Here is a 25,888-nt window from a genome sequence, read left to right as displayed (position 1 = left end):
TATAGCGTTTTGAAAAAATAAATAAATTAACTTTGAATTTATCATCAACAATATTGTTGTTTGATTTAAGAATCATTGTTCAACATGTTCAGACTGAGCCATAAAAACATTTTAACAGGAAAAATTGAATATTCACAAAATGTGTGGGTCTAGGTAAAAAATGTAATTTTCCTGAAAACTACTGAAATGGATTTATCCCATTTTGGAAAAGAGCTCCTCAAATATAGAATGGTCTGACTTTAGCTTTGTGAAACTGTTACATAAGACACGCCTGCATAAAACAAAAACAGACAGACTGAACGAAAATGCAAATTCAGTCTCTGACAGCAGGTGGCGCTCATGGAAAAGAAGCGTTTCTTTGGGTACTGCTGTAAAAAAACAGCTGCTGATTTTGGTCGCAATTTAAACCTTGATTATGTGTTTTTTGTACTTATTTTTCTGTATTTATGTGATAAAGATGGATTGTGGAAAGATGGATGGCACTGATAAATACAGTGATAAAGATCTACCAGTCGATCGCGATAAACGGGTTGGCAACCACTCATCAACGAATGATGCTTAAAATCTTCTGTTATTCTACTGAGTGACAGGACTAGTAGTCGCATGGAAACTACTGTAGCATCGTGTTTTGCAACAAGTGCCACTTAGTTTACAAACTAGTTAAATTTTTTCCTCAAAATCAAATAAAGAGCAGACTAAAGGTGTTTGTTCAATTGAGGCCTGGAGGAATTCAATGAATCATACCTGTTTGTGCTAAACTTTGTAAATGTCAGCCGTAATCTGATTGCTCTGTTATGTAAGGAGCAAAGCAGCTTAAGAGTGTGAGAATTTGCCCCATCAGCGAGTTTTCTCAGATGACACTCGTCTCAGTTGTTCTGATTTAATGAGTTGCTCGGTTCACACAGATGATGGGCAGTTAACGCAGGCGCTGAACCTGCTGATGACTTGATAGGTTTAGAAAGAATAAACAAAGAGCTTTAACTTCTTCCCTATCCACAACACAGTTCAGTTTCACATCCACACAAGGCCGTCAGGAGGAATTACACCAGTGCACTTCCTCCCCCAACACACTTCTTAAAGGATTAGTTCACTTTCAAATGAAAATTAGCCCATGATTTACTCACCCTCAAGTCATCCTAGGTGTATATGACTTTCTTCTTTCAGACGAATATAGTCTGTTATATTAATCAGAGTTATATTAAAAAATGTCCTGGCTCTTCCAAGCTTGATAATGGCAGTGGATTGCTGTTACTGTTTTGAAGTCCATAAAAGTGCATCTATCCATCATAAACGTGCATCTATCCATCATAAAAGTGCATCTATCCATCATAAACGTGCATCTATCCATCATAAACGTGCATCTATCCATCATAAACGTGCATCTATCCATCATAAACGTGCATCTATCCATCGTAAACGTGCATCTATCCATCATAAACGTGCATCTATCATCGTAAACGTGCATCTATCCATCATAAACGTGCATCTATCCATCATAAAAGTGCATCTATCCATCATAAACGTGCATCTATCCATCATAAACGTGCATCTATCCATCATAAACGTGCATCTATCCATCATAAACGTGCATCTATCCATCGTAAACGTGCATCTATCCATCATAAACGTGCATCTATCATCGTAAACGTGCATCTATCCATCATAAAAGTGCATCTATCCATCATAAACGTGCATCTATCCATCATAAAAGTGCATCTATCCATCATAAACGTGCATCTATCCATCATAAAAGTGCATCTATCCATCATAAACGTGCATCTATCCATCGTAAACGTGCATCTATCCATCGTAAACGTGCATCTATCCATCATAAACGTGCATCTATCCATCATAAACGTGCATCTATCCATCATAAACGTGCATCTATCCATCGTAAACGTGCATCTATCCATCATAAACGTGCATCTATCATCGTAAACGTGCATCTATCCATCATAAAAGTGCATCTATCCATCATAAACGTGCATCTATCCATCATAAAAGTGCATCTATCCATCATAAACGTGCATCTATCCATCATAAACGTGCATCTATCCATCGTAAACGTGCATCTATCCATCGTAAACGTGCATCTATCCATCATAAACGTGCATCTATCCATCATAAACGTGCATCTATCCATCATAAACGTGCATCTATCCATCGTAAACGTGCATCTATCATCGTAAACGTGCATCTATCCATCATAAAAGTGCATCTATCCATCATAAACGTGCATCTATCCATCATAAAAGTGCATCTATCCATCATAAACGTGCATCTATCCATCATAAACGTGCATCTATCCATCGTAAACGTGCATCTATCCATCATAAACGTGCATCTATCCATCATAAACGTGCATCTATCATCGTAAACGTGCATCTATCCATCATAAAAGTGCATCTATCCATCATAAACGTGCATCTATCCATCATAAACTTGCATCTATCCATCATAAACGTGCATCTATCCATCGTAAACGTGCATCTATCCATCGTAAACGTGCATCTATCCATCATAAACGTGCATCTATCCATCATAAACGTGCATCTATCATCGTAAACGTGCATCTATCCATCATAAAAGTGCATCTCTCCATCATAAACGTGCATCTATCCATCATAAAAGTGCATCTCTCCATCATAAACGTGCATCTATCCATCATAAAAGTGCATCTATCCATCATAAACGTCCATCTGTCCATCGTAAACGTGCATCTATCCATCATAAAAGTGCATCTGTCCATCATAAACGTCCATCTGTCCATCGTAAACGTGCATCTATCCATCATAAAAGTGCATCTGTCCATCATAAACGTCCATCTATCCATCATAAAAGTGCATCTCTCCATCATAAACGTGCATCTATCCATCATAAACGTGCATCTGTCCATCGTAAACGTGCATCTGTCCATCGTAAACGTGCATCTATCCATCATAAACGTGCATCTATCCATCATAAACGTGCATCTCTCCATCATAAACGTGCATCTATCCATCATAAACGTGCATCTATCCATCATAAACGTGCATCTATCCATCATAAACGTGCATCTATCATCGTAAACGTGCATCTATCCATCATAAAAGTGCATCTCTCCATCATAAACGTGCATCTATCCATCATAAAAGTGCATCTCTCCATCATAAACGTGCATCTATCCATCATAAAAGTGCATCTGTCCATCATAAACGTCCATCTATCCATCATAAAAGTGCATCTCTCCATCATAAACGTGCATCTATCCATCATAAACGTGCATCTGTCCATCGTAAACGTGCATCTATCCATCATAAACGTGCATCTATCCATCGTAAACGTGCATCTATCCATCATAAACGTGCATCTATCCATCGTAAACGTGCATCTATCCATCATAAACGTGCATCTGTCCATCGTAAACGTGCATCTATCCATCATAAAAGTGCATCTCTCCATCATAAACGTGCATCTATCCATCATAAACGTGCATCTATCCATCATAAACGTGCATCTATCCATCATAAACGTGCATCTATCCATCATAAACGTGCATCTATTTATCATGGATGGATGCACTTTTATAAGCTTCAAACTGAAGGTTGCAAGTCACTGCCATTATAAAGCTTGGAAGAGCCAGGAATTTTTTTTTATATAACTCCGATTGTATTCGTCTGAAAGAACAAAGTCATACACACCTAGGATGGCTTGAGGCTGAGTAAATCATGGGCTAATTTTAATTATTAAGTGAACTACTTAATTAGGGTTTGGGTTAGGTTAGGGTTAGGGTTTTGGGTTAGGTCTTGCACCAAACCCACCGCTCAACCGCAGAGGAGCAGGAGACTTCGGTTACACACAGAGCGTGGTCATGTGTAAAGGTGAACCGGAAGGAGGATATTACCCACAGACCATTTCACCGACTCTCCTGTGACAATGTTCTCGTTGAGGTTTTTGTTTTTTAAGCGTGAGGTCGCTTTAAAGGGATCACTCACCCAACAATGTCGTCCCAAACCCATAAAGCTTTTGGTTAATCTTCAAATTAAGATATTTTTGTTTCTGTGTCCAGGTCACCAAAACTTAGAAGAAATACGATTGCTTTATATGATGAACAGATTTAATTTAAGCGCTTATTTATATATAAAGAATGATCGACACAAATACTCAAATGTGTGTGTGTGTGTGTGTGAGTGAGTGAGTGAGTGAGTGAGTGAGTGTCATTGTTACATGTTACATGTTCTTACCATAGTAATAACAGTAAATTATGCATAATTACATGCAACTAACCCTCAACCAAACCCTAACCCTATAGTTAGTGCATGTACTTGCTTAATATTACTCAGTACTTAAATGTATAATTACACTTTAACAATGTCAAAACACTGTTAAAATAAAGTGTAACCTAATTTTCGAGTGAACTGTCCCTTTAAAGAAGAAGAGGTCCGTTTTGGCTGTGTACAGTATTTTAAGGGAAAGCCAGAGGTAAAAGAAGCCCTCGCTTGGACTCAGTGTCCTTAGATGCTAATCAGATTACCATAGGGGAGGAGTTGGGGTTAGCGAAGGCCACATGAAGACGTCTGTCACTTTGTGTGAAAGGGGAGGAGATTGTGCAACTCCGACAGAGTCTAGGAAGCACTTGCACATCTCAAGACGAGGCTCCAGCTCAGATGTATTGATGGACTGTACGAGTCACTTCATCGCTCCCTTCCAGGCCGTAACCAGAGGCATGAAACGAAAGCGCCTGCTCAAGTCCTACAGGTACAGAGCGGCTCAGAAACTCTTACATGCACACACTGGAGGTTTCTTGATCTGGCACAGGGAGATAAGCTCGTTCTGGTTAGCTAAACTCAAGTGTTTGTCTGTGGTGTGCTGGCAGGAGCTGTGGCTGCTATGCTGTGAAGTTTGTAGTTTGCAGTGAAGATATCTGTACATCTCGTTGTCAGATTCTCTTTGTTTTCCTAGTATTTGCAGTGAAATGTCATAGTGCATTCGGGGTATATGCAAATAAAGTTAGAGAGGACAGGTGTACTCATTGCTTGCATAAATATCACTTGCATTAATTTATTGATTCCAGCCTGTTGCATATTAGCATGTCGAATTTGGTAACACTTTATTTTACAGTGTTCTCGTCACGTTACATGTTCTTACCGTAGTAATATCCGTAAATTATGCATAATTACATGCAACTAACCCTCAACCAAATCATAATCTTACACTAACCCTATAGTAAGTACATGAAGTTACTTTATATTACTCAGATATATAATTACACTGTAACAATGACACCTTAAAATAAAGTGTAACCTCAAATTTGTATCCTTTGTTTTTAGTTATATTAAATAAAAAATCTATAATATTAAATTTAATTAATTGCTATTTTTTGCAGCTATATATATATATATTTTTTTTACTATTTTTCTCATCATACGCTATTGTTCAAAAGTTTGGGGTTTGTAAGATATTTTAATGTTTTTTTGAAAGAAGTCTCTTTATTTGATCAAAAATACAGTCTAATATTAATTAATAATAGTGAAATATTATTTCTAATATAGTTTCTATATTAATATTAATATAGTTTCTATTTTAATATATTTTAATATATAATGTATTCCTCGCACACACTTGAGTATTTTCTGCATTTACGGTCAGAGCACATCAGATTAGGATGTGGGAAATTGTGCGATATTCATTTTGAAAGAGGAAGCTGGCTTTGGCCTGTACGTTGATAAATTGCCCTGATACTTCTTTTTTTTTCAGTTTCCTTCACAAGAAAACCTCAAGTGTTTCACCAAAGATGTTATTGATGAAACGCCTTTGCTTTGCATTGACGCACATCTCACATTTAAGACCAAGTTACAGGTTCTCACGCATTGACTAGCCGCAGGATTCTGGATAAAATCAGAATCACAATTTTTTTTGTTTCAATTAGAGATCGTGATTCTCACACGATTCTTAAAGCAACACCAAAGCACTTTTCCTCTTCGGTCCCCCTACAGGTTGGAAGCGGAATTGTCCATTACCGCTGTTGTAAATAAGTTAGCCTACCGTCGCACGCACGCTATTTTGTTTATCCAGCACCGGCTTTGTAAATAACAATGTCCACAGACGAGGTAGAGTATGTTGCATGATTTTATGAAAGTATGATTTATTATGACATCAGAAACGAAGAAAAACGAAATAATGACATTGCTTGCTATTTTTTTGCTATTGTAACGCTTGCCGTAAAGCAAGTCAAATTTGTAGTTTCTTATGTCTCATTCGAACTACAGGGGCCGGTTTCACGAAGCTATTTTAGACCGGTCTATAGTGTTAGACAAGTTTAAAATTTGCTCATAGACTAGTCTAATGCAAGTTAGACTGTTTCACAAAAATAAAGACTGACTTCATTTAGACCAAAATAATTAGACACCTCACCCCCAGGCTAACTTAGGTCTAAAGGGGGTCGCACACCGGACGAGAAGCGCCGCGCCGCGCCACGCCACGCCACGTCTAGGACAGCTCGAGGTATCGCACACCGGACGCGCACTTTCTCAGTTTATGGCCAGCAATATTGTTATGTTTAAGGACATTATGGAATTGAGATAATGTCTGTACTATGTTATGATTGTACTGTACAAAAATGTAAATGGCGCTCTGTGGTGCGGCAGGATTTTGAACAAGGTCCTGAGCCGTTGCTGGGCGACGCCGAATGGCGCATTGCGTTGAGATGCTGTTGGTGACACAGTGGGTCTCAGCAAAGCTTCTGTGTCACATGAATACGGTGGTATACCGTGGTATACCGTGGTCACATGAATACGGTGGTACGGGTGTATACCACGGTGGTATACAGGGTATCTTGTACCATGTTTTTTTATATTTTCTCTTTTTTTTAAGTTACTTTCAAAATTTGCTTTATTTTGATCATTACCGTAGACATCGGTGTTTATAAAAACTTTTATCCCAGTTCTGTGATAATCTGAATACTTGTCACACAGAAATAATGAGACTGTGAGGTTGAAAAGACGCAGATGCATCGTTGTCATTTAGGCGTTTGGATCAAAATCTCGATCTTTTAATGATTAATCGTGACGGCTAGTTCTGATAAATAATGTCTAATGGAATATATGGCAGATTATTATCATCATTATAGTGCGATAGTTTGTCAAAAGGTAGACATTCCTCCCACCAACACACTGCAGTTTCTATCTTGTCCACCAGAGGGCGTCGTACTGTTTTCCTGCAGTTCTGCTGAGGCTTTGCAGAACGATCTGAAAAGCTTTAAAGCCATTAGATGTACATTGCACATGTACTTCCTTCACCTCATTGCAAAATGTGAGAGCTTGCCCTGTCTGTCAGAAACACGCATGCCACAAGACACAAGTGATGTGTGTCGTCAGAATGTCATGAGACGCTGTGCTAATATTGTGCACACAATTTCCCATCAGCTCACAATGAGTTCGGTTATTCTAAACAACAGTCTAACGACTGCTGGCTTCCAGGAAATGTGATATTGTTCTAATCACATCGACGTTAAAACATGTTTCCAAGAACGGCAGTGAATGGAAAGATTTAATCAAGAGTTTGTCCTTTTATGTCTATCAGTCATGCATTAGCGTGACGTAAAATGAGTTTGCATTTAATTTGGCCTGATTATTCCTTCTATCACAAGTGTCTGCAGATATGGTCCTCCTCACTCTTGTGTTGCGTGATCATTATGATCGGTCACACCCAGTGTTGGGCAAGTTACTTAAAAAAAGTAATTAGTTATAGTTACTAGTTACTTCTCACAAAAAGTAACTGCGTTAGTAACTGAATTACATCATTACAAAAGTAACTAATTACCAGGGAAAGTAACTATTGCGTTACTTAAAAAAATAAAAAAAAAGTTTAAATATAAGAAATTTCTTGGATACCCCCAATATGAAATGTTAAATGAATGAAATTGACACTAAATAGAACATCTTATTATTATAAAACATTTTACACTAATCTACACTATTTTAATGTTGCTGTGGGACAATGTGAGAGACACCTATTAACTTAAATATTAAAATATTATCATTACTATAGTGCAACAATAAAACAATAGATGGTTTAGAACTTTTATTATTGCACAGACCACAACTGGCAAACAAATAAGTCTAAAAATAAATTATGCTTCTTAAGAAATGTACCAAAAATAAATAAATAGTAGCCTAATAAAAATATACATACACATACACTAGTGCATATAATTAAAATGATAAAACTCACACACCTTTACAACTGGTAGACATTCTGTATAGCCTACTTGAAGTATTTTCTTCCTCACAATAGTAAGTTTAACAAAAAGTGCTTTCAATATAATACTGAACAATGTATCAACATAAATAATAATAATACAATATAATCTTTTGGGGGTTTATTTTTATAACCTACAGAGAATGTCATCATTAGAGGTTATTTTAGCCAAATTCTAGTCGTGTTTGCTGCACGTGCTCACAACCGTCAAACAAATATGTTTGAACGTTCCCTGCAGGCTATTTTGGAGTTTATGTTATATAAACTAATTAAAACATTGCATATGATACCAATATGCTACAGAGATTATTCAAATGCTGATATGTGTAATTTATTTATAAATAAAGTATTTGCTCGGACACATTCGGTCACTGTAGCGCACTGTCGAGCGCGTTCTCGGACATACTCGGTCTCTCTCGCGCACTGTCGAGCGCGTTCTCGGACACACTCGGTCTCTCTCGCGCACTGTCGAGCGCGTTCTCGGACACACTCGGTCTCTCTCGCGCACTGTCGAGCGCTTTCTCGGACACATTCGGTCTCTCTCGCGCACTGTCGAGCACGCTCGCGGCATTCGCCTCGCTTTTGTCGAGTCCCGCGCCTCATAAACACTCACACACCAGAGAAAAAACTTTGCAGCTCCTATGGCTGAGAGAGAGCCTACTCGGATGAAAACCGCTTCAGTGAGCTCAATTAAAGTAACGCCGCATTTTTATTGACAGTAACGGTAACGGCGTTGTAATGGAGGAAGCAGTAATTAGTTAGATTACTCGTTACTGAAAAAAATAACGCCGTTAGTAACGCCGTTTATTTATAACGCCGTTATTCCCATCACTGGTCACACCTCTGCTCTGCTAATTGCTGTAATTAAAGCGCGTGTCTGCCAGGAATCCGAGTGGACTGTAATGACGGATGGAGGGGCTCGTGTGGAAGTGCAAGTCTCAGCCCAAATCCTCCGATGTTACACGCTACTTCATGGATCAGTAAGTCTTTTTATTAGATCAGATACGGTCTGCTGGGCAATATCACTCACACACACTCACATGTAAGGAAATTCAATTGCATTCCCATATCTAAAAGTGCCAGTAAGAGCATCTCGAGTTCAGCGTTGAGGAAGCCGGAGTGTGCAGTAAAGCACATCATGCAGAATACAGACACACACACACACACTCTCTTCAAAATAAAGGACCTGAAAGGGTTTTACAGCTTGACGTCATACGTGAACCACACATATATATTATTTTTGAAATGCCCAACCCATTTTACTTCCACATTTCTGAGTGAAACTGAATATTCAATGAGGAAAAATATAGTTGATATATAAAAATAAATATATATAAAATAAATAAACATCTGCATTTGACAATTAGTTGAATTTATCCAATAGCTTATTGGATGCAAGTTATTGCATTTCAATTTAAACATTACAAGACATTTTGGGGACACTTTACTTAAAGCCTTTATGTATAATGCATCGAAATGGTAAAATAAAGAATGAATGAATAAAAGTATTTTAATGCATCAGTTATGTACCTTGTAATGCATCTTATGAATAATTGTAACCATAGTTATAATACATTATAATAACTATCTATTCATTGTTACGCTTTTAGAAAGTATAATGCATTAAAACACGACAATTTTAGAATTTTTTAAATGTTATAAGGAATTTTACGAAATTTATGAAAAGATATAGTGCATTATAAAAGTAGATTATGAATACCTTTATAATGCATTATACATAACCAATTTTCAAAACATCTTTTCATTTCATAATTCTGACTTTTTCGCTCAAAATTGAGCTATTTTGAGTTATAAATTCAGAATTGTAAGATAGAAAGTCACAGTTACCTTTTTAATTTTTTATTCCTGAATCCTGCACTTTAAGACCGGAAACATGTATTGAAAACAAAGCCATTCAAGCTTTCAGAAACACCTCCATATCTCCTGACTCCTGTCGAGACCGTCACACACACACTCCAGCTCATCGCTGTCCCGTGGAGAGGCTCGTTCTTTCTCACACTCGTCCCTTTTTAATACGGGCAAATCTCCTCTCACATGGAACCACATAGAACACCTTAGCAACCAAATAGCAAAACCCTAGCAACCACCAGGGCATCATGGGAATCGTCTTCAGATGTTTCTCCGGAAATTCCATGAGCTTTGATCATTTAGTCTGGGAAGAATTTGATGGGAAATGTTGAGATCTCTCTAAACTTTTCATATTGAAAGATCTGACTTTTGATCAGTGTTATTTTACTATTATAGTATTTTGTAATTTTTTTATTACCTTTTTTTACTATTATTAATTTTTTTTATAAATGTTATATGCTTTCATAATTTATTAGTTTTTTTTTTATATTTCTATTTAACTGTAATGTATTTCAGTTTTTTTTTTTTTTTTTTTTTACTATTTATTTATTTATTTGTTGTGTTTTCATAATTTTTATTCGGCTTTTTTATATTTCTATTTAACTTTAATAAATGTTAGTACTTTTTTCAGTTAGTTGCCAATGCAACATTTCTAATTTTCATAAAAATTTTTGTCTAATAATTATATTTTATGTTATTTCTTCTTTATTTCTGCTACCGTAAACCGTGTAAATAGTTTACCTTTAGTAAACAATAGCACTGTTTGTCCTGTTTCATCTTTCCTTTATTTATAAAGCACTTTACAACTACTTTATGTATCAAAGTGCTGTTCAGTCATGAACATTTGAGACATAAAAACACACATATCAACACCCCTAATTAAAAGCCAAAGAATACAAATCAGCTTTTAGCTGAGCTTTCAAACTAGAAATACTCTAATATGTGTCTGAACTGATATTTTAGTTATAGTTTGAGTGTTTTCCTGAACTCTACATGACGTCTTTATTCAGGAGAAACGTGAGAAGCGGGAGGTCTCCATTTGCTCTGTCTTGGAGAATGAATTGAGATGCTAAAGAGATATCATTGTGTTTTTTCTCTCCCTTGGGTGATGTTCTTGTCTTGTCATAGTTAGAGTGAGTGTGTGTGTGTGTGTGTGTGTGTTTGAGAAGTGGGCTCTGACGCTGTCACCAGCTGCATTTCCACCCCCTCCGCTCCCTCAAGCCGTCCGCTCTGGTTCCCTCGCTGAGATACGGCACACACACACACACACACAAACACAGGACCCTGAGGGTTTATCCCTCCTCACACACACACACACACTCACACACACACACTCCCACTGCTAGGCCAGTGCTAGGACTAGAAACGTGATATTCACTCCGGCTTACTTCCCCTGCAGACACAGGGAGAGACGCATAGTTCGAGCACAGATCTGGATTATCTGGAGAACATGTCCATCACGCAGAAGGACAGACTTTGACGAGGTCTAGAGAACACCGAGAGACGTTTCGTCATGAGTATCGTTATGAAACCGCGCTCGCGCTCCACCAGCTCTCTCAGGAACACGGAGGGAATCTGGTAAAGTTTTACTCGTTCTGGCTTTCACAGGCATGCGTTCAGATCCGGCTTAATGTTCAGTGAGGAAAGTGGCATCTCGTAGTTCAGTGTCTACCACAGATCTGCTCTGTATTAATATTAAATATAGTTATACTTTGGTGTGCACCCACATAGAAAATTGAGGCTGATACTGATAGCTAATTATTCTTGGCTAATGAAAGCGTATTAATCTGACTGAAGATGTTTTTAAAGCTGTTTTGGATCAGAACTATATATATATGTATGTGTGTGTGTGCTTGACAATTTTAATATATATATATATATTCAAAAGTATTTGATATATTTGTACGTGTTTTTAATAGTATCTAAATTATTGTATTATTAAAGAATATTTTATATATATATAAATGTGTGTGTGTATGTGTGTGTGTGTGTAATTCAAAAGTATTTTACATATTTTGGCAGAATTTAAATAGTATCTAATATATCCATATATATCCATATAAATATATATATATATATGTATGTATATGTGTATGTGTGTGTGTGTGTGTGTGTGTATGCATGTGTGTGTAATTTTTAATAATGCTATTATTTATATGCAAATAGTCACAGTTTGATTATTAATCACTACTTTGTGTGCTTATGACTATAAACACTATGTTCCTTTTAAATGGTTGAATGTTTAGTCAACATGAAACCCATTTTAACTTTTGTAACCTATTTCTGAGTAAAACAGGATAATTAACAAGAAAAAAAAGTAGGACGAGACCTGTTCGGTCTCTGTTTGAGATGTGGAAGTGACTGCGTTGTGAAAAGTGGGCGTCACATACCAGAAAGGAGTCGTTGAAAGTTGAAAAACAAGGGTTTGGTGACGTCAGCCGAAAAGTCAAAGTTTTATATGCGCTAATGAATCATTCACAATAATGTAATTTCTATCTGAGACAACTGCTAGTTCTTGTGTGTACGAGTCTAGTGTGTTTGTTGTTAGCTGACATCACTGTGGCTTTAGTGCGGTGTAAAAATATCCGTGCCCATAGAAAGACGTGAATGTTTTCCCAGCGTCGACCACCGGTCCCTCGTTCTTTCATAATCCCGTCGTCGGGAGCTTGAGTCAGATTTCAAATGTGCCTTTAGAGACCATTCACAACACACGAGACCACAATAGCTCACGCATTCCACCACCAGAATAACCAGCCGTTATTATCCTGCAAAAACAATGCATACGCCCTCGATAGGCGTCATTATTGCAGGATAATAATCCTGTTCACTGTGACTTTTCTACTATGAGTGTGTTTCAGGAGCACGTTAAAGAGCAGATGCCCCAGTACGCTCCAGCGCTCGTCTCTTTCTCCTCTCGGCTCACACCGGCAGCTCTGACCTGGAAACGCTGGGAAACGCTCGTGGCACGTCACCAAACCCCTTTCTCTGTGGACTCGGTCTCCTGCCTGCCATCTAGCCAGGGACGACCTCTGCCAAAATAGGCCAAGGGCATCTCTCTCTTTCCCTCTCTCTCTCTCTCTCTTCCCGTGCGTCTTCGGCACCTTTATTAATAAACTCATTGTCGTGTGTATGCGTGCGGTTGGCGGTCAGGGCATTAGAGAGGGCATCTCTCGGGCGCCCGTGGTGCGTCAGGCTCTCGGAGACGAGGCCCGGTGGACCAGCGAACCCCACCGTGACTTTAAAGCGCACGGGATGCAGCTGTTCTGTGACGTGCGGATCACGTGATGAGCGAGCGTGTGTGATGCTCAGCCTTCGGCCTGGCGTCTGGTGAAGCAGATCGGATGTGTCAGCTCGGCCTGCTGGATGGAGGAGTTGTCAGGAGTGTGTTGTGCTGCTGTGTGTGTGACGTTCTCCATTCCACTGCGCTACTTTTACATTGTTTTTCAATGTAAACGCATTAGACAGACGTGTTTGAGCGCTGTGCTCACGCTTCGTAGCGTCTCGCGCATGACGTGGCATTCTCAAGGGTACAAAATGCGTCTCTTGCCGTTGCACTTTTTTCCGATCCACTGCCTGCGTCTCGCATTTTTAACATAAAAAAGAGTGTCTTGTTGGGTTTTATTTTGCTATATATTACATTTGAAGTGATGATTCACCGGCAAAATGGAAGTTGTCATCATTTTTTGTGTTTAACAGAAAATAAGTCACACCTAAATATAAGTTGCACTGGGTCAAAATTAGGGTTGCAAAGTTTCCCGAATTTTTGGAAACTTTTCAGGATTATTTGGAAATTTTCAGAAACTTTTGAGGATTATTTGGAAATTTTCAGAAACTTTTCAGAATTATTTGGACATTTTCAGGAAATTTACCAGAAATGTTCAGCCCCTTTGCAACCCTAGTAAAAATTGCATTGTTGAGAGAGAAAAACAATGCAAGTTTTAGTTAACGATAATAACCGTGGTTGCATCAGTTTTATAAGTCACATTTTAGTATTACATTCAGAAATAATGTGAAATACTGGTAAATAAAAACTCAGGCTCATGAACCGCATTCAGCACTAAGTTGCAACACGTTTCAGATTATATATTTAAAAAAACACAACTTGAAAATGAAAAAAAAAATATATATATTCTACAAAACACCTGTTCCAAATAAAAAATTTAATGTCACGTGTTTGAAACTTAAATGATGACAGAATTTTGGGGTGAACTGTCTCTTTAAGAACGTTGCATTGTGATTTTTCATTCATAAATATCCCCATAGATACACACTGGTGATGCTTTCGCAATTTAAAGATGACATGAAATCAGAATTTAGCCTGTTTACTTTCTAAGTAAATTAATTAGAGCAAGTTAACGTAAAAAAAAAAAGTTTTCATAATCTCTCATTGCAATATAACAACTTCTCCACTGATGTGGCCAAGGGAAAGGTTGGGGAAAAAATGACATTGACCAATAATTTCACAGATGGCATGTTTTACTTTTCACAGTCTAATCAGATCTGAAGGATAAAAGCTGCTTTCTCTAGGAAAAGCATCATATTATTGAACTTAGATGTGTTTGTGGTTAATGTGCCTAAACAAATGTTCATCTAATATCCTTTCTTTCCCAGTCCACAGCACATTGATGTTTAGTGTACATTCCCATGGTGACCGTCTAAGATAAACAGGTTTGAGTGTATTGGCACCGTGTTACGGGTTGTAAAGTAGACGGTGAAGTAATACGGTACATCCGTTCTGTCCCTCCAGCTCTCCTCTGGAGGTCATATCACAATACACTTCTCCGACAGTATCGGCTAAAGCTCAGGTATCTTTACGCACACGTTCGGTCTAAGAAGTGCATTCGGATGATAACCTGCCAATGAAACTAGTGTAATACTTCTGCTTTAGTCACAAAACTGAGGTCAAAACAGGCCAAATCCCACCGAAGCGCAGAGCACGTCCCAGTGCGGGAGAAACATCCCACGGAGAAGCTAAAAGCAGTGAGTTTTCCAGTCTCCCCGATGTCTCATTTGCTGTGCGTCACTAGACATCAGGAGGTTTACTTGTGATGTTCACCATGCTGGTGCATCTGAGAGTCCCTGAGCTCTTATTTTTCTCATATTAAATGAGCAAATGTTTGGTGTTGCATTGCAGGACACGGATTGTCACACAGATTAGGGTTTAGCTGAACCGTGACGTGTCTAACTCAAAGCAAAAGTCTTTTGAGGACTTTCACACTGAAGGATCTGACTGCGGGTCATTGATTTATGCGTCTCTCTTCAAGGTCAGTCAGTCAGTCAGTCAGAGCTTTTAGGATCATCAGGATTTCAGAACAGAAATTGAATCAGGGTTGCGAACAGACTGCAGAGTGGCAAGGATGTAGAATTAAAAACTATTTAAATAAAACTCATAAAACTGTACTTCGTCAAGACATACTTTGAATCTTAACTTTTTATAACTTTTGAAGAAATTTTAGGTAGTAGGTAGAGATAGATAGATAGATAGATAGATAGATAGATAGATAGATAGATAGATAGATAGAATGCAATTGACACTTTTCACACGCTCTCATGCCACACATCCATTTTCTCACACACAGAAAAATCGTGAAGCAAAGAGGACACTGACACCAACAGACTAGACAGACTAGGTTACTTATTATATAAAACTAATTCAGCATTCAGCTTTCAGAAACTCAGCTTTCAGATTCTGTCAATTTTATTACGAAATTCAAACTATAAATACCGTTTTGCTGCTTGTAAATGTGACGTGACAGATTGCTGTAGCGCCTGGCGGCACGTGACCCGATCATCTCTCTTTACTACTAGTTAATAGTAAATAAACACAAATTAACAGTAATATGTAGCCTATGTTGAAAGATACAGTACAACTTACCGAAATGTATATGCCTCATGCATAATATCGATAAATCAGTGTTTTTCAACCGCGGAAAGAGGTCAATAAAACAGCTGGAGAACAATATGTCACATAACATTACATTTACCTCAGGAAAGATAATTAATGACCATAGCACGCTAGTTGGCTAGAAAAATGAGTATTTTATTATATATTTAGTATTAGTATAAATGAGTATTTTGCTAAATATGTGCACTATTACATATTTATTATATTTTTACTTATATCATTAAAATATTATAAAGTTGTTATTATAATAAAAACCAAATTATATTTCATTTGAGTTGTTATTTTTTAACATTTAAGACAGAGACCCAGCTGACAGGGCTCTCTGTAGCCTATGTTTACAGCATTAGGTTATTGAGACAAATTAACATGTATCTACTGTACCTAATATTTATCAAAATTAATCGATATTGAATCAAGGTCGGATTCAAACCACAATATGTATCAAAGACATAATAAAAGCAATAGCCTACCAGTCATTGGACCATGAAATTGTTTTGTTAGGCTACCAAATGTTTTGACAATCACAATAGCCCACACTTATTATGATGCAAGTTTTTTTTTATACACCAACCCCCTCTCCCCCCCCCCTCCCCCCTCCAAGCTAAACTCAAAAGTTGGCAGCCCTGAATGATAGATAGACAGAAAGACAGATGATAGATAGATAGGCCGATGATAAATAGACAATAACATGTCAGGCTTGTGAATTTTGCACAATCTTGTCTCAACCACAGCGATGCAAATGTGGCCGAAGTGTAAAACAGGAAGGAAAAGAAGTTTCTTATACCTCAAAACAAGTCTTTCAAAACATTCTGGTGTCGAAGCTTTAAGGACGAGGGAAGAGCTTGAGTTCTGAGATCAAGTGACTCAGCAAACCTGTGTATATTAGTAACAAATAACTAAACCTGTGTACATGAGTACAAGCTGTCAGTTCTCCTCACACACGATGATGTCAGTCTGCAGTGTGTCGTGCTAAACATGCGGTGGTCTGGGTTGTGTTAGCGAGCGTTTAGATCTGACGGCTCATCCTTTTTAGGAGAGGAATTTCAGCATGTTCCCCACCATTACAGATAGACGTTTATCAGAGTTTCTCTTTCTCCTCTCATGCTTCTTAAAGGGGTGGTATAATGCCCTTTTCACAAGATGTAAAATAAGTCTCTGATGTCCCCAGAGTGTGTATGTGAAGTTTTAACTCAAAATACCCCAGAGATATTATTATATAGCATGTTAAAGTTGTCCATTTTTGAGGGTGAGCAAAAACGCACCGTTTTGTGTCTGTTCCTTTAAATGCAAATGAGCTGCTGCTCCCAGCACAGGGGGCGGAGCTTCAAGAGCTCTGTGTTTACACTGAAAATTTCAAAAACGTTTCGCCTTTTATGTTCAAACCGGAGTCAGACAATGATGGAGAGACTCAAGAAGAAGTGACAACATGTAGAAGCAACAGGACATTTCTGAATGATTAGTTGATGAATTTATGAAGCTTATGTGTAGTTATCTTCTAGTCATTGATTAGCATATTCTGTCTTGATAATCTATAAATCGTGTTCTGGGGGCGGGGTTTATGTAAATTCTAGGGTTGGTGATGTCACTAACCCGGGAGGAATGTGGTGTAGTCTCTACCAGCCGTTTGTTGTAGTCCTTAAAAAGCGATTTCTTTAAAAGCAAATCTCTCCCTTTGCTTTGAACTTTGAGCGTTGTAACTTTGCAGATGTTGTTTATGCTCAAACAGCAACATTACACACTAACTAAAGTTAGAAGAGTGCAATCATAATCAACCACCCCTTTAAGTTTTGAAATCTGCTCTTTTGTTTGGCCTGCAAACAAAAGAGCCGAGACAAAACAGTCGAGAGCGTCTCGTCGACGCGCTTCCAGTTCCACGTGTTTCTGCTGTTTCACCCATTCAGACTTTCTAGGTAATTGACGTGTGGAGTGAGTCACTGAGGATTTGTCTGGGTTTCAGATGAGCTGGTGCTCGCGGGGAAACTCGCTCACCTGATGAATCAGTGTGTGTGACATCACGAGGACCTCAGCGTGACCATTAGCGAACGCCAGCTAAACCCACTGACAGTGTGTACCTGTGTGTGTGTGTTAGACGTCACTGAGAGGGAAACCTCTGTGGTTCAGTCTCTGCTAGCGTACGCTCATTATGATAAGCAGCTTTAGCTTTAGGAAAGGCAATCTCCATGAGTTCACAAACAGGGTTCGCACAAGGTGCTTCAAGTACTTCAGTTAGATATTTTTGTCATTTAAGTTAAGTAAATGTAAGTTAAAACAGCCATATTTATGAGTAAGTACTTGCAAAGTGCTTGAATTATTGAAAGACAATATATACATGTATATATGAAATTAGTGTTGTTGTTTTTTTTAAAGAAGAAACACAAATACAATCTTTTCACACAAAAATGAATGCTGTGTATCTGATATAGAGCTATTAGCGTGATATTGCTCACATATTTCCAAGTATATGATGCAACTGTTATTCTTCAGGTCATTCATATATTCATGTGGGAAAAATCTGTTTGAATGAGGAAATGGTTTAGGGGATTGCATATGATGGACTTGAATAGGATTTTGAAATCCTATTAAAATAGCATTTCTGAAATACCTTTCTTAGAATTTGAAAGATATTATTGTTTGATAAGTGAGATCTCTGATTGTATTCCTAGAAAACCAGTAGTGCTTGAAGAGTCATGGAAAGTCCTGGAATTTCATTTGACAGTCTCTGTATGAACATCTTCATTTACGCTCAGATCTGTGGGGTTAATGCGTGCGCTCAGTAGTGCAAGAGTTTCACTCACATTTGCGACTAAAAATAAATGTGTGCAAACTGTAAATTTAAATAGTTTTAAATGCATTATTTCATTTTTATGAAATTTAAGGTAAAAAATATTTTAAATGGCATAACAAACATCTTAATGATTATTTTAAGAGGTCTTAAATGTGGAGAATGGAAAAACAGGAATGCGACACGGCCTAATGTGATTATTAAACTTCAAAAGGCTATGATTTAATTATGAAATATGAGTGCTGCACGTCTCAAACGATTGGTTATGATTTACTGTTGATGAATTATGACTATGCTTCCTGTATGATGTTTATTTTGTAATATGTTGTAGATGGTTGTAAGAGTGCATAAGCAGCCGGCAATAGGAAAGCATTGACATTTCAAAATAAGAGTCCCGGTGTGTTTTAGTCCTGCATTATTCATAGATCTGTTTTTCCTGGATGTTCTTGGTATTTTGGTTACACACTTTAACTAGGATTTAATTAAACGGAAACACTTGTATTCTCTGTCACAGGAAGGAAAGACTGAGGACATTATTTAACACATAATATTTAATATACAGTTTTTACTAGTACCGGAACAATAATCTGTTTACTGTACAGTATTGGCCAAAAGTGACGTCCGGCCTAGGAAAATTGACGTCTTCACCCTTATATTATTAAAATATTATTAAAAATAGTTATTTGTAAGCATATTGCATAGTCGTGCTTGGAGAATAACGCAATGAAACTGTGGCAATTATTTATGATTTTTTTTACCAAACGTAATATGTTAGGTCTAACTCTTGTTTATTGGTTGCGTAACACACGCTCTCTCTTTCTCTCTCTCTCCAGCTTTGATGTGGACAATGGCACGTCGTCAGGACGGAGTCCTCTGGATCCCATGACGAGTCCGGGTTCGGGTCTGATCATTCAGGCTAACTTCGTGCACAGCCAGCGGAGGGAGTCGTTCCTCTACCGCTCCGACAGCGACTATGACCTGTCGCCGAAGTCCATGTCCCGAAACTCCTCCATCGCCAGTGACATGTGAGCACTCCAAAGCATTTCAAATGTGCCATTCTCCCATTATCCTTTGCTTTATTTGAGGTCAGTTGAGTTTTCTTTTCCTTTGGACACGCTTTTGTTTCACAAAAGCACACTTAGAAATGAGATGCTTGTGTCGTGGTTCATCATCATTTCATTTGTCCATGCAGATGTAAAAACACCCAGTTCTTACAGTTTTCCTGTCCGGTGACAAACAAACAAAAAAGTTAAAGAATAGTGATCTCATTTGATTTCCTTTTTTTTTTTTTTACAATCATATCTACAGGTCGAAAAAGGACCAATTAGCCGAACCCAAATTATGCTAATTCGAATCAGGCCCACATAAACATTTAGCTGTCTCATCCATTAATGACAGTGTGTGTGTGTGTGTGTGTGTGTGTGCGTGTGTGTGTGTGTGTGTGCGTGTACGTGTACATGTGTGTGTGTGTTTGCCCTCAGGTCACATGACCCTCTCGTGTTTACCTCAGCCTTTCTTTCTCTGTCTACATCGTTTCTCTGAAACACACAATGAGGAGAACAAAAGTCTTTATGAACACTATCATTCAATGTTTGGGGTCAGAAATTTAAAGAAATTAAGACATTTATATAATGTTACAAAAGACTTTGATCACAAATAAATGCTGTTCTTCACATTCATCAAAAGATCCTGATAAAATGTATCACGATTTCCACAAAAATATCAATGAAAAATAATAATTTCAACATTGATAATAATCATAAATGTTTCTTGAGCATCAAATCATCATATTAGAATTTCTGAAGGATCATGTGACACTTAAGACTGGAGTAATGATGCTGAAAATTCAGTTTTGATCACAGGAATAAATTACATATTACACTATATTCACATAGAAAACAGAATTATAATAATATTTCACAATTTTTACTGTATTTTGATCAAATAAATGCAGCCCAGACTTATTTCATAAACATTACAATATCTTACCGACCCCAGACTTTTAAACGCTAGTGTAAATATTGCATCAAATATTAATCTCACCCTCATGTTGTTCCAAACGTGACTTTCTTTCATCTGTGGAACAAAATTAAGATTTTTTATAGGATGTGCATGTCGCTCTTCAAATCAGCAAAAGTAAATGGTTTCTGGCGGACAAACCAGGATTTATGTCTCTGGAAATTGACGAATTTGAGATCTACTGTGAATTTCTATAAAGCCATAGCATTAGTGTTTTTGCTTCTTTCGAGAGCACGGTATCCACAGTACCCATTAATCATCAAGTTTGGAATGATATGAAGGTGACTAGATGATTATTGGAAGAAATATTCCTTTAATATGACATTAATAAAGCCAAAGCAAGTAGCTAAAGTCACTGCAGAACCTGAGAGAGACTCTCTGACCTCTAGACACGCTCGTTCAGCTACTTCTCAAACCACAAAGGCAGAAGAAGCAACGTGTGTGTGTGTGTGTGTGTGTGTGTGTGTGTGTGTGTGTGTGTGTGTGTGTGTGTGTGTGTGTGTGTGTGTGTGTGTGTTTGTTTGTCTGACAAACTGTGTCCCTTATCGATAGGAATAACCACCTGCCGAGACCGGGCCTGGTCTCTCGGAGATCTGAGCCGGTTATTAGTGGAAAGTAAGTTGTGGTTCTGGTTCTGGCTCGCAGCTCCTGGCCTTGCTCTTCCTCGAGGAATGCTCTTGCTTGTCTAATTTGCATCACCTTGCTTCACCTGTAGACGCGAGCATCACGGTCTCACACGCATCGAGACCCCTCACCTACACCCTCACCATTTAATGCACAGAATGACAACCAAATCAACCGGCCACGCAAACCTCAAGGGATGCGACAACAGGGACGTGTCTTCAATTCTCAGGTTGATTTGATTGGTTGAAGATTCTGCGCATTAAACCCTGTGTGTGTCGTAAACGCGTAGGGGAACGTCATGAAAGATATCGCATGGAGATGACTGAGTTCGGATGACATGCTGCTTGTGGCTTGGATGTGTGTGTGTGTGAGTGTGTGTGTTTGTCAGTCTCCATCTCTGCCATGATCCTGCATTGCATGTGACACTGATAACAGCAGTTTAGAGGTGCACATGTGACTATTATTATTATTATTATTATTTCCTCCAGCCGCCGTGAATGCATACGCTCTATTGTGTGGCCTAATTTAATGTTCCTCACTAGATTGATCTAATAAGCAATACAATGCTTGACATTTAATAGAGATCGAATATTTGTTAAGCTTTACGTCAAATGCTGAAATTGATCAATTAGATTGTGGTCTGCAGTCGTCACATTTAACCAGAAGCCAATCATAAATTATCATAAATATTGTTAGACACTATTGGCATATGTTCACAATGCTTTTAGGAAACACAACCCTGTGCTTTCGTTGCATTGAAACCCAGTGAGCCTGCTAATGCCTAGCCTTAGACAGCATGCATGTCCTAGTTTAGAAAGCTTTACATTGTTTCATATTTTACTTCCCAATTGTTTTCTGTAGCATTTTGCCAATGCAATTAATTATATGCATATACATTTTTTGATTATTATTTTGTATTAATATGTAAAATAATTCAAGTATAATACAAAAGTATGTATTTAATACATATTATTTTATAATTATTATAAACATTTGGTTACGCTTTATTTTAAGGTGTCACTGTTACAGTGTAATTTTATATTTAAGTATTGAGTAATATTAAGCAACTACATGCAACTACTATAAGGTTAGGGTAGGATTAGGGTTTGGTTGAGGGTTAGTTGCATGTAATTATGCATCATTTACTGTTATTACTATGGTAAGTACATGTAACATATGTAACACTGTAAAATAAAGTGTTACCAAACTTTTTAGTATTAATAATGAACATTTCTCTCGCTTTTTTTAATGGATCTCTTTGCAATGCATGAACTCTAAATTCATATTGCATGTATTTTTGCATGCTACCTCTCTTTTGGGACCTTTGCATCTGAAGCATGCCTTAAATTGCTGCCTTTATAGACCGCTCACTATGAACAGAGCATACGAATGCAACAGAATAGAGGTGTAATTATAAACTATTGTAGAAATTACTTCAGTTTGCATGGCAAAACTAGCACTCAAACAACAGCCCAGATCACATAGCGAAAGCAAATGGAACGGTGATGGAAGATATCAGTGCACTTCCTCTCTCTGGCCTGATTTTTTGCAAGCTCAGAGCGTTTCTCTATGTAACCCTGCACCAGCTCATGCATTATGTAGAGTCCCGAGGGACGGCGGACGCACGTTTTTGTTTCGTTTTGCCAGAGAATCCATTCTTAAACCGGAATGGCAGGAAATATCATGTCGGTTCCGGATATTACCTTCTACCGTCTCACTGCTCTTGAAGTTTTAGACGTTCATCGGCCTTTGGATTAACAGTATTGCACTTAGTGCATTTGTAATTAATACTGTTGGAAAGTCTGAATCATTTGTTTGTGAATCCGTTTGATCAGATTTCAATGAAAATGTTCCACTTTATTTTTTGATAGTGAAACACATTTGGTTTTGTTCAGAATGATTCATTTTCAATTTAAGGCTCGTCTACATGTTTTCTAGGTATACAAGCTTGATTTTGCGTGTCATTTCACTCCAGAATATGAGAAAACAACTCCTAACACAACTCAAGTACATCTTGCATTCTCTATGTTGCCACAAGGGGCGCTACAGTGAACATTATCATGAGCTTTATTATATCTATGCTCAGTTTTCTCTTTCCTACTGTCATGATTGAGCAAACGTTTGAAACTGATCTTACTAAGTAAGCTGGTAAAACCAGTTAACTGATCATTGAAAGTAAAAATGCATTATAATATTTGCAGATTGTTTTTTTAAGTTTGTTTACTTTCTAAATGTGTAACAATAAATACACATTTGCTACACAAATACACATATCATGCTATAACTTTGGTTATAATTATCCATATACAATGCATTATAAAGTGCATTACAAGGCACAATTAATGCATAAAAAATATTTGTATAATGCATTGAAGTAAGGCTTCAAGCACAATCTGCAAAGTTATAAAGCACAAAGTCCACGGCAAAATGAGTTAATCGCTCCAACAAAAAACACCAGCCTGAAACTCTTCGCTTGTACTCCTGACATTGTCTCCATTTCATGTTTCCGTTCCGGCTCGCCCTCAAACAAAGTTAGTTAAAAGACCAGGAAGAGTTCATCAAAATGTCAAGCATCTTTCACTGATACAGCAAAAGAGTTAGCGTAGTTACAGTAGTGTTTACAGCACCTCAGGAAGTTACGGTTAGGGGCGTTACTTTTCTAACACTCGCGTTAAGCTGTAGACCAATCACAACAGACTGGGGCCTGCTGACCAATCAGAGCAGGCCGCAGTTTTCGGAAGGCGGCAGTGTTTCCGCTACATTCATTCTGCAGTGGTGGTCCGCCACACCACAGATCATCCCGCCACGGCTACGACTATTGTGTTATTGTTAAGCCCCACTAAAGGCATAAAAAACATTGTAAAGCACCATAAAGTTTTGGTGCACTATATTCCAAGACTTCTAAAGTCATTCGATATCATAATGTGAGGTAATAATGAATATTTAAGTCGTTAAGTTAAAGGAAACTCATCTCTCCTCAGTCATTCTCCATTCAGCATTCATACAGCGCGTCGCGTTCGGTTACGACAGTAACACGATGACACTCTCTCCAAGATCATATTCCCATTATTATACTTTATTTGTAGATAAAGGTCTGAAAATTACTTTATCATGCTGGAGTTTATTGCGCTTTGTAAATCATATTCCTTTCTCCCGGGTGTCTTAGATTACAGTACTGGAGTAGAGACTAGAGAGTTGTTACTGAAATTTAAAACTGTTAAAAGAAAAGGCTCAATAAACTGTTGCATAGATATAATACACTAAGCATCTAATATCTCTTCACTTTGTGCTTTGAACTTTTCAATGTGAAGCGCTTCACGCTGTGACGTCGCATTGCTTCAAGTGCATCATTCTGCACACGGGATGCGCATAATCGCTTTGCCGCTCTAAATTGGAGCCTTTCATATTATAATACTTAGGGAATACATATTATAATACTCTGGGTTCACAGCACCATCCAGAGGCGCACACACTTCTGTGAATCTCTCTGCACCTGGATGACCGGATGTGTCAACAAGCTCTTCGCTGATTGGCTTGCGACAACGCGTTATGCAAATTTCCTGCTCGAGTTGAAATGTTTCAGCTTGCGCAGAAGACGTGATTGAGGCAAATATTGCACGTTCACGTCAAACGTGTCGCCCAATTCGGGTCATTGCCATCTATTCACGTCTTTGCATTGACTTTGTATGTAATCTACTCGCGCAAATTATTAAATTAGCTTTTGGTGTGCACACACCATTATGAAAACTATGAGCATTCGAACATTAAATCATGTAAATATATTCAGGTACACCCCATGAACAAATGAACCTGTAAATGAGCAAAGTAGGAGCCCTTTAAAACTTTGAAAATATATTTATTAATTACTTTGTTTACTTAGTGACATAACAGAAAATAATGATGATAGATAGATAGACAGACAGATAGATAGATAGATAGATAGATAGATAGATAGATAGATAGATAGATAGATAGATAGATAGATCTAGACAGACAGACATTGGCCAAGCATTAGACTGATTTTAGCCTAATATTGAAACTCACAGGACTTTAAGACGAGCTGGTTTCATCTGTGTTTTCCCCTGAACTTCTGGCTTTGATAAGCTGCCCGCTGTCTGTCCATTTAGTGTTTCTGAAAGCTTTGGCAGTCCCAGCACACTGAGCACAGAGCTCATAAATGGCTCACTTTACCAAGAGTTAGTTTTCCACTCTCCATAATGGCGTCGGCATCAGTCACAGACGTCAGGTGGGGTTTATCTGCATTTCACACACCGGACCAGGACACTTTCTCCTTCCTATGGCAGCAGGTTGTTGCACTTGCTGAAGCCGTGGCCTTGTGCTATGTTTAGCGCTCTGTTTGCGACACACACAGCACAGCGCGTGATACGCTACACACACGCCTGCCGCTGACCTTTTCTTCCCCGACGGCGTGTGGAAATGAAGCCGCCATG

The 25,888-nt window shown here is 38.1% G+C and overlaps 1 protein-coding gene and 1 long non-coding RNA gene across 8 annotated transcripts in view; one reads left to right on the top strand and one right to left on the bottom strand.

The window, feature by feature from the left end:
* LOC309489824 overlaps positions 1-25,888 on the bottom strand; it is a 186,151-nt gene that overhangs the window by 11,832 nt on the left and 148,431 nt on the right. The window lies entirely within an intron of this gene.
* LOC309489756 (3',5'-cyclic-AMP phosphodiesterase 4D-like) overlaps positions 1-25,888 on the top strand; it is a 288,142-nt gene that overhangs the window by 230,863 nt on the left and 31,391 nt on the right. For 2 of the 7 annotated variants that reach the window (XM_082158631.1, XM_082158634.1), the window contains 2 exons: positions 19,628-19,819; positions 21,366-21,428. In XM_082158631.1, the coding sequence (XP_082014757.1) occupies positions 19,628-19,819; positions 21,366-21,428 (255 nt within the window). Of the gene's footprint in view, positions 1-3,530; positions 3,748-3,782; positions 4,738-11,074; positions 11,686-19,627; positions 19,820-21,365; positions 21,429-25,888 lie in introns of those variants that run through there. The other 5 variants (XM_082158632.1, XM_082158636.1, XM_082158633.1 and 2 more) reach the window with 4 other exon arrangements.

Source organism: Leuciscus leuciscus (assembly GCF_965113295.1).
Source record: "Leuciscus leuciscus genome assembly, chromosome: 24".
In the NCBI taxonomy this organism is placed as follows: Eukaryota; Metazoa; Chordata; class Actinopteri; order Cypriniformes; family Leuciscidae; genus Leuciscus; species Leuciscus leuciscus.
The sequence above is the reverse complement of the archived record's forward strand: the minus strand, read 5'-3'. Positions and strand labels throughout refer to the sequence as shown.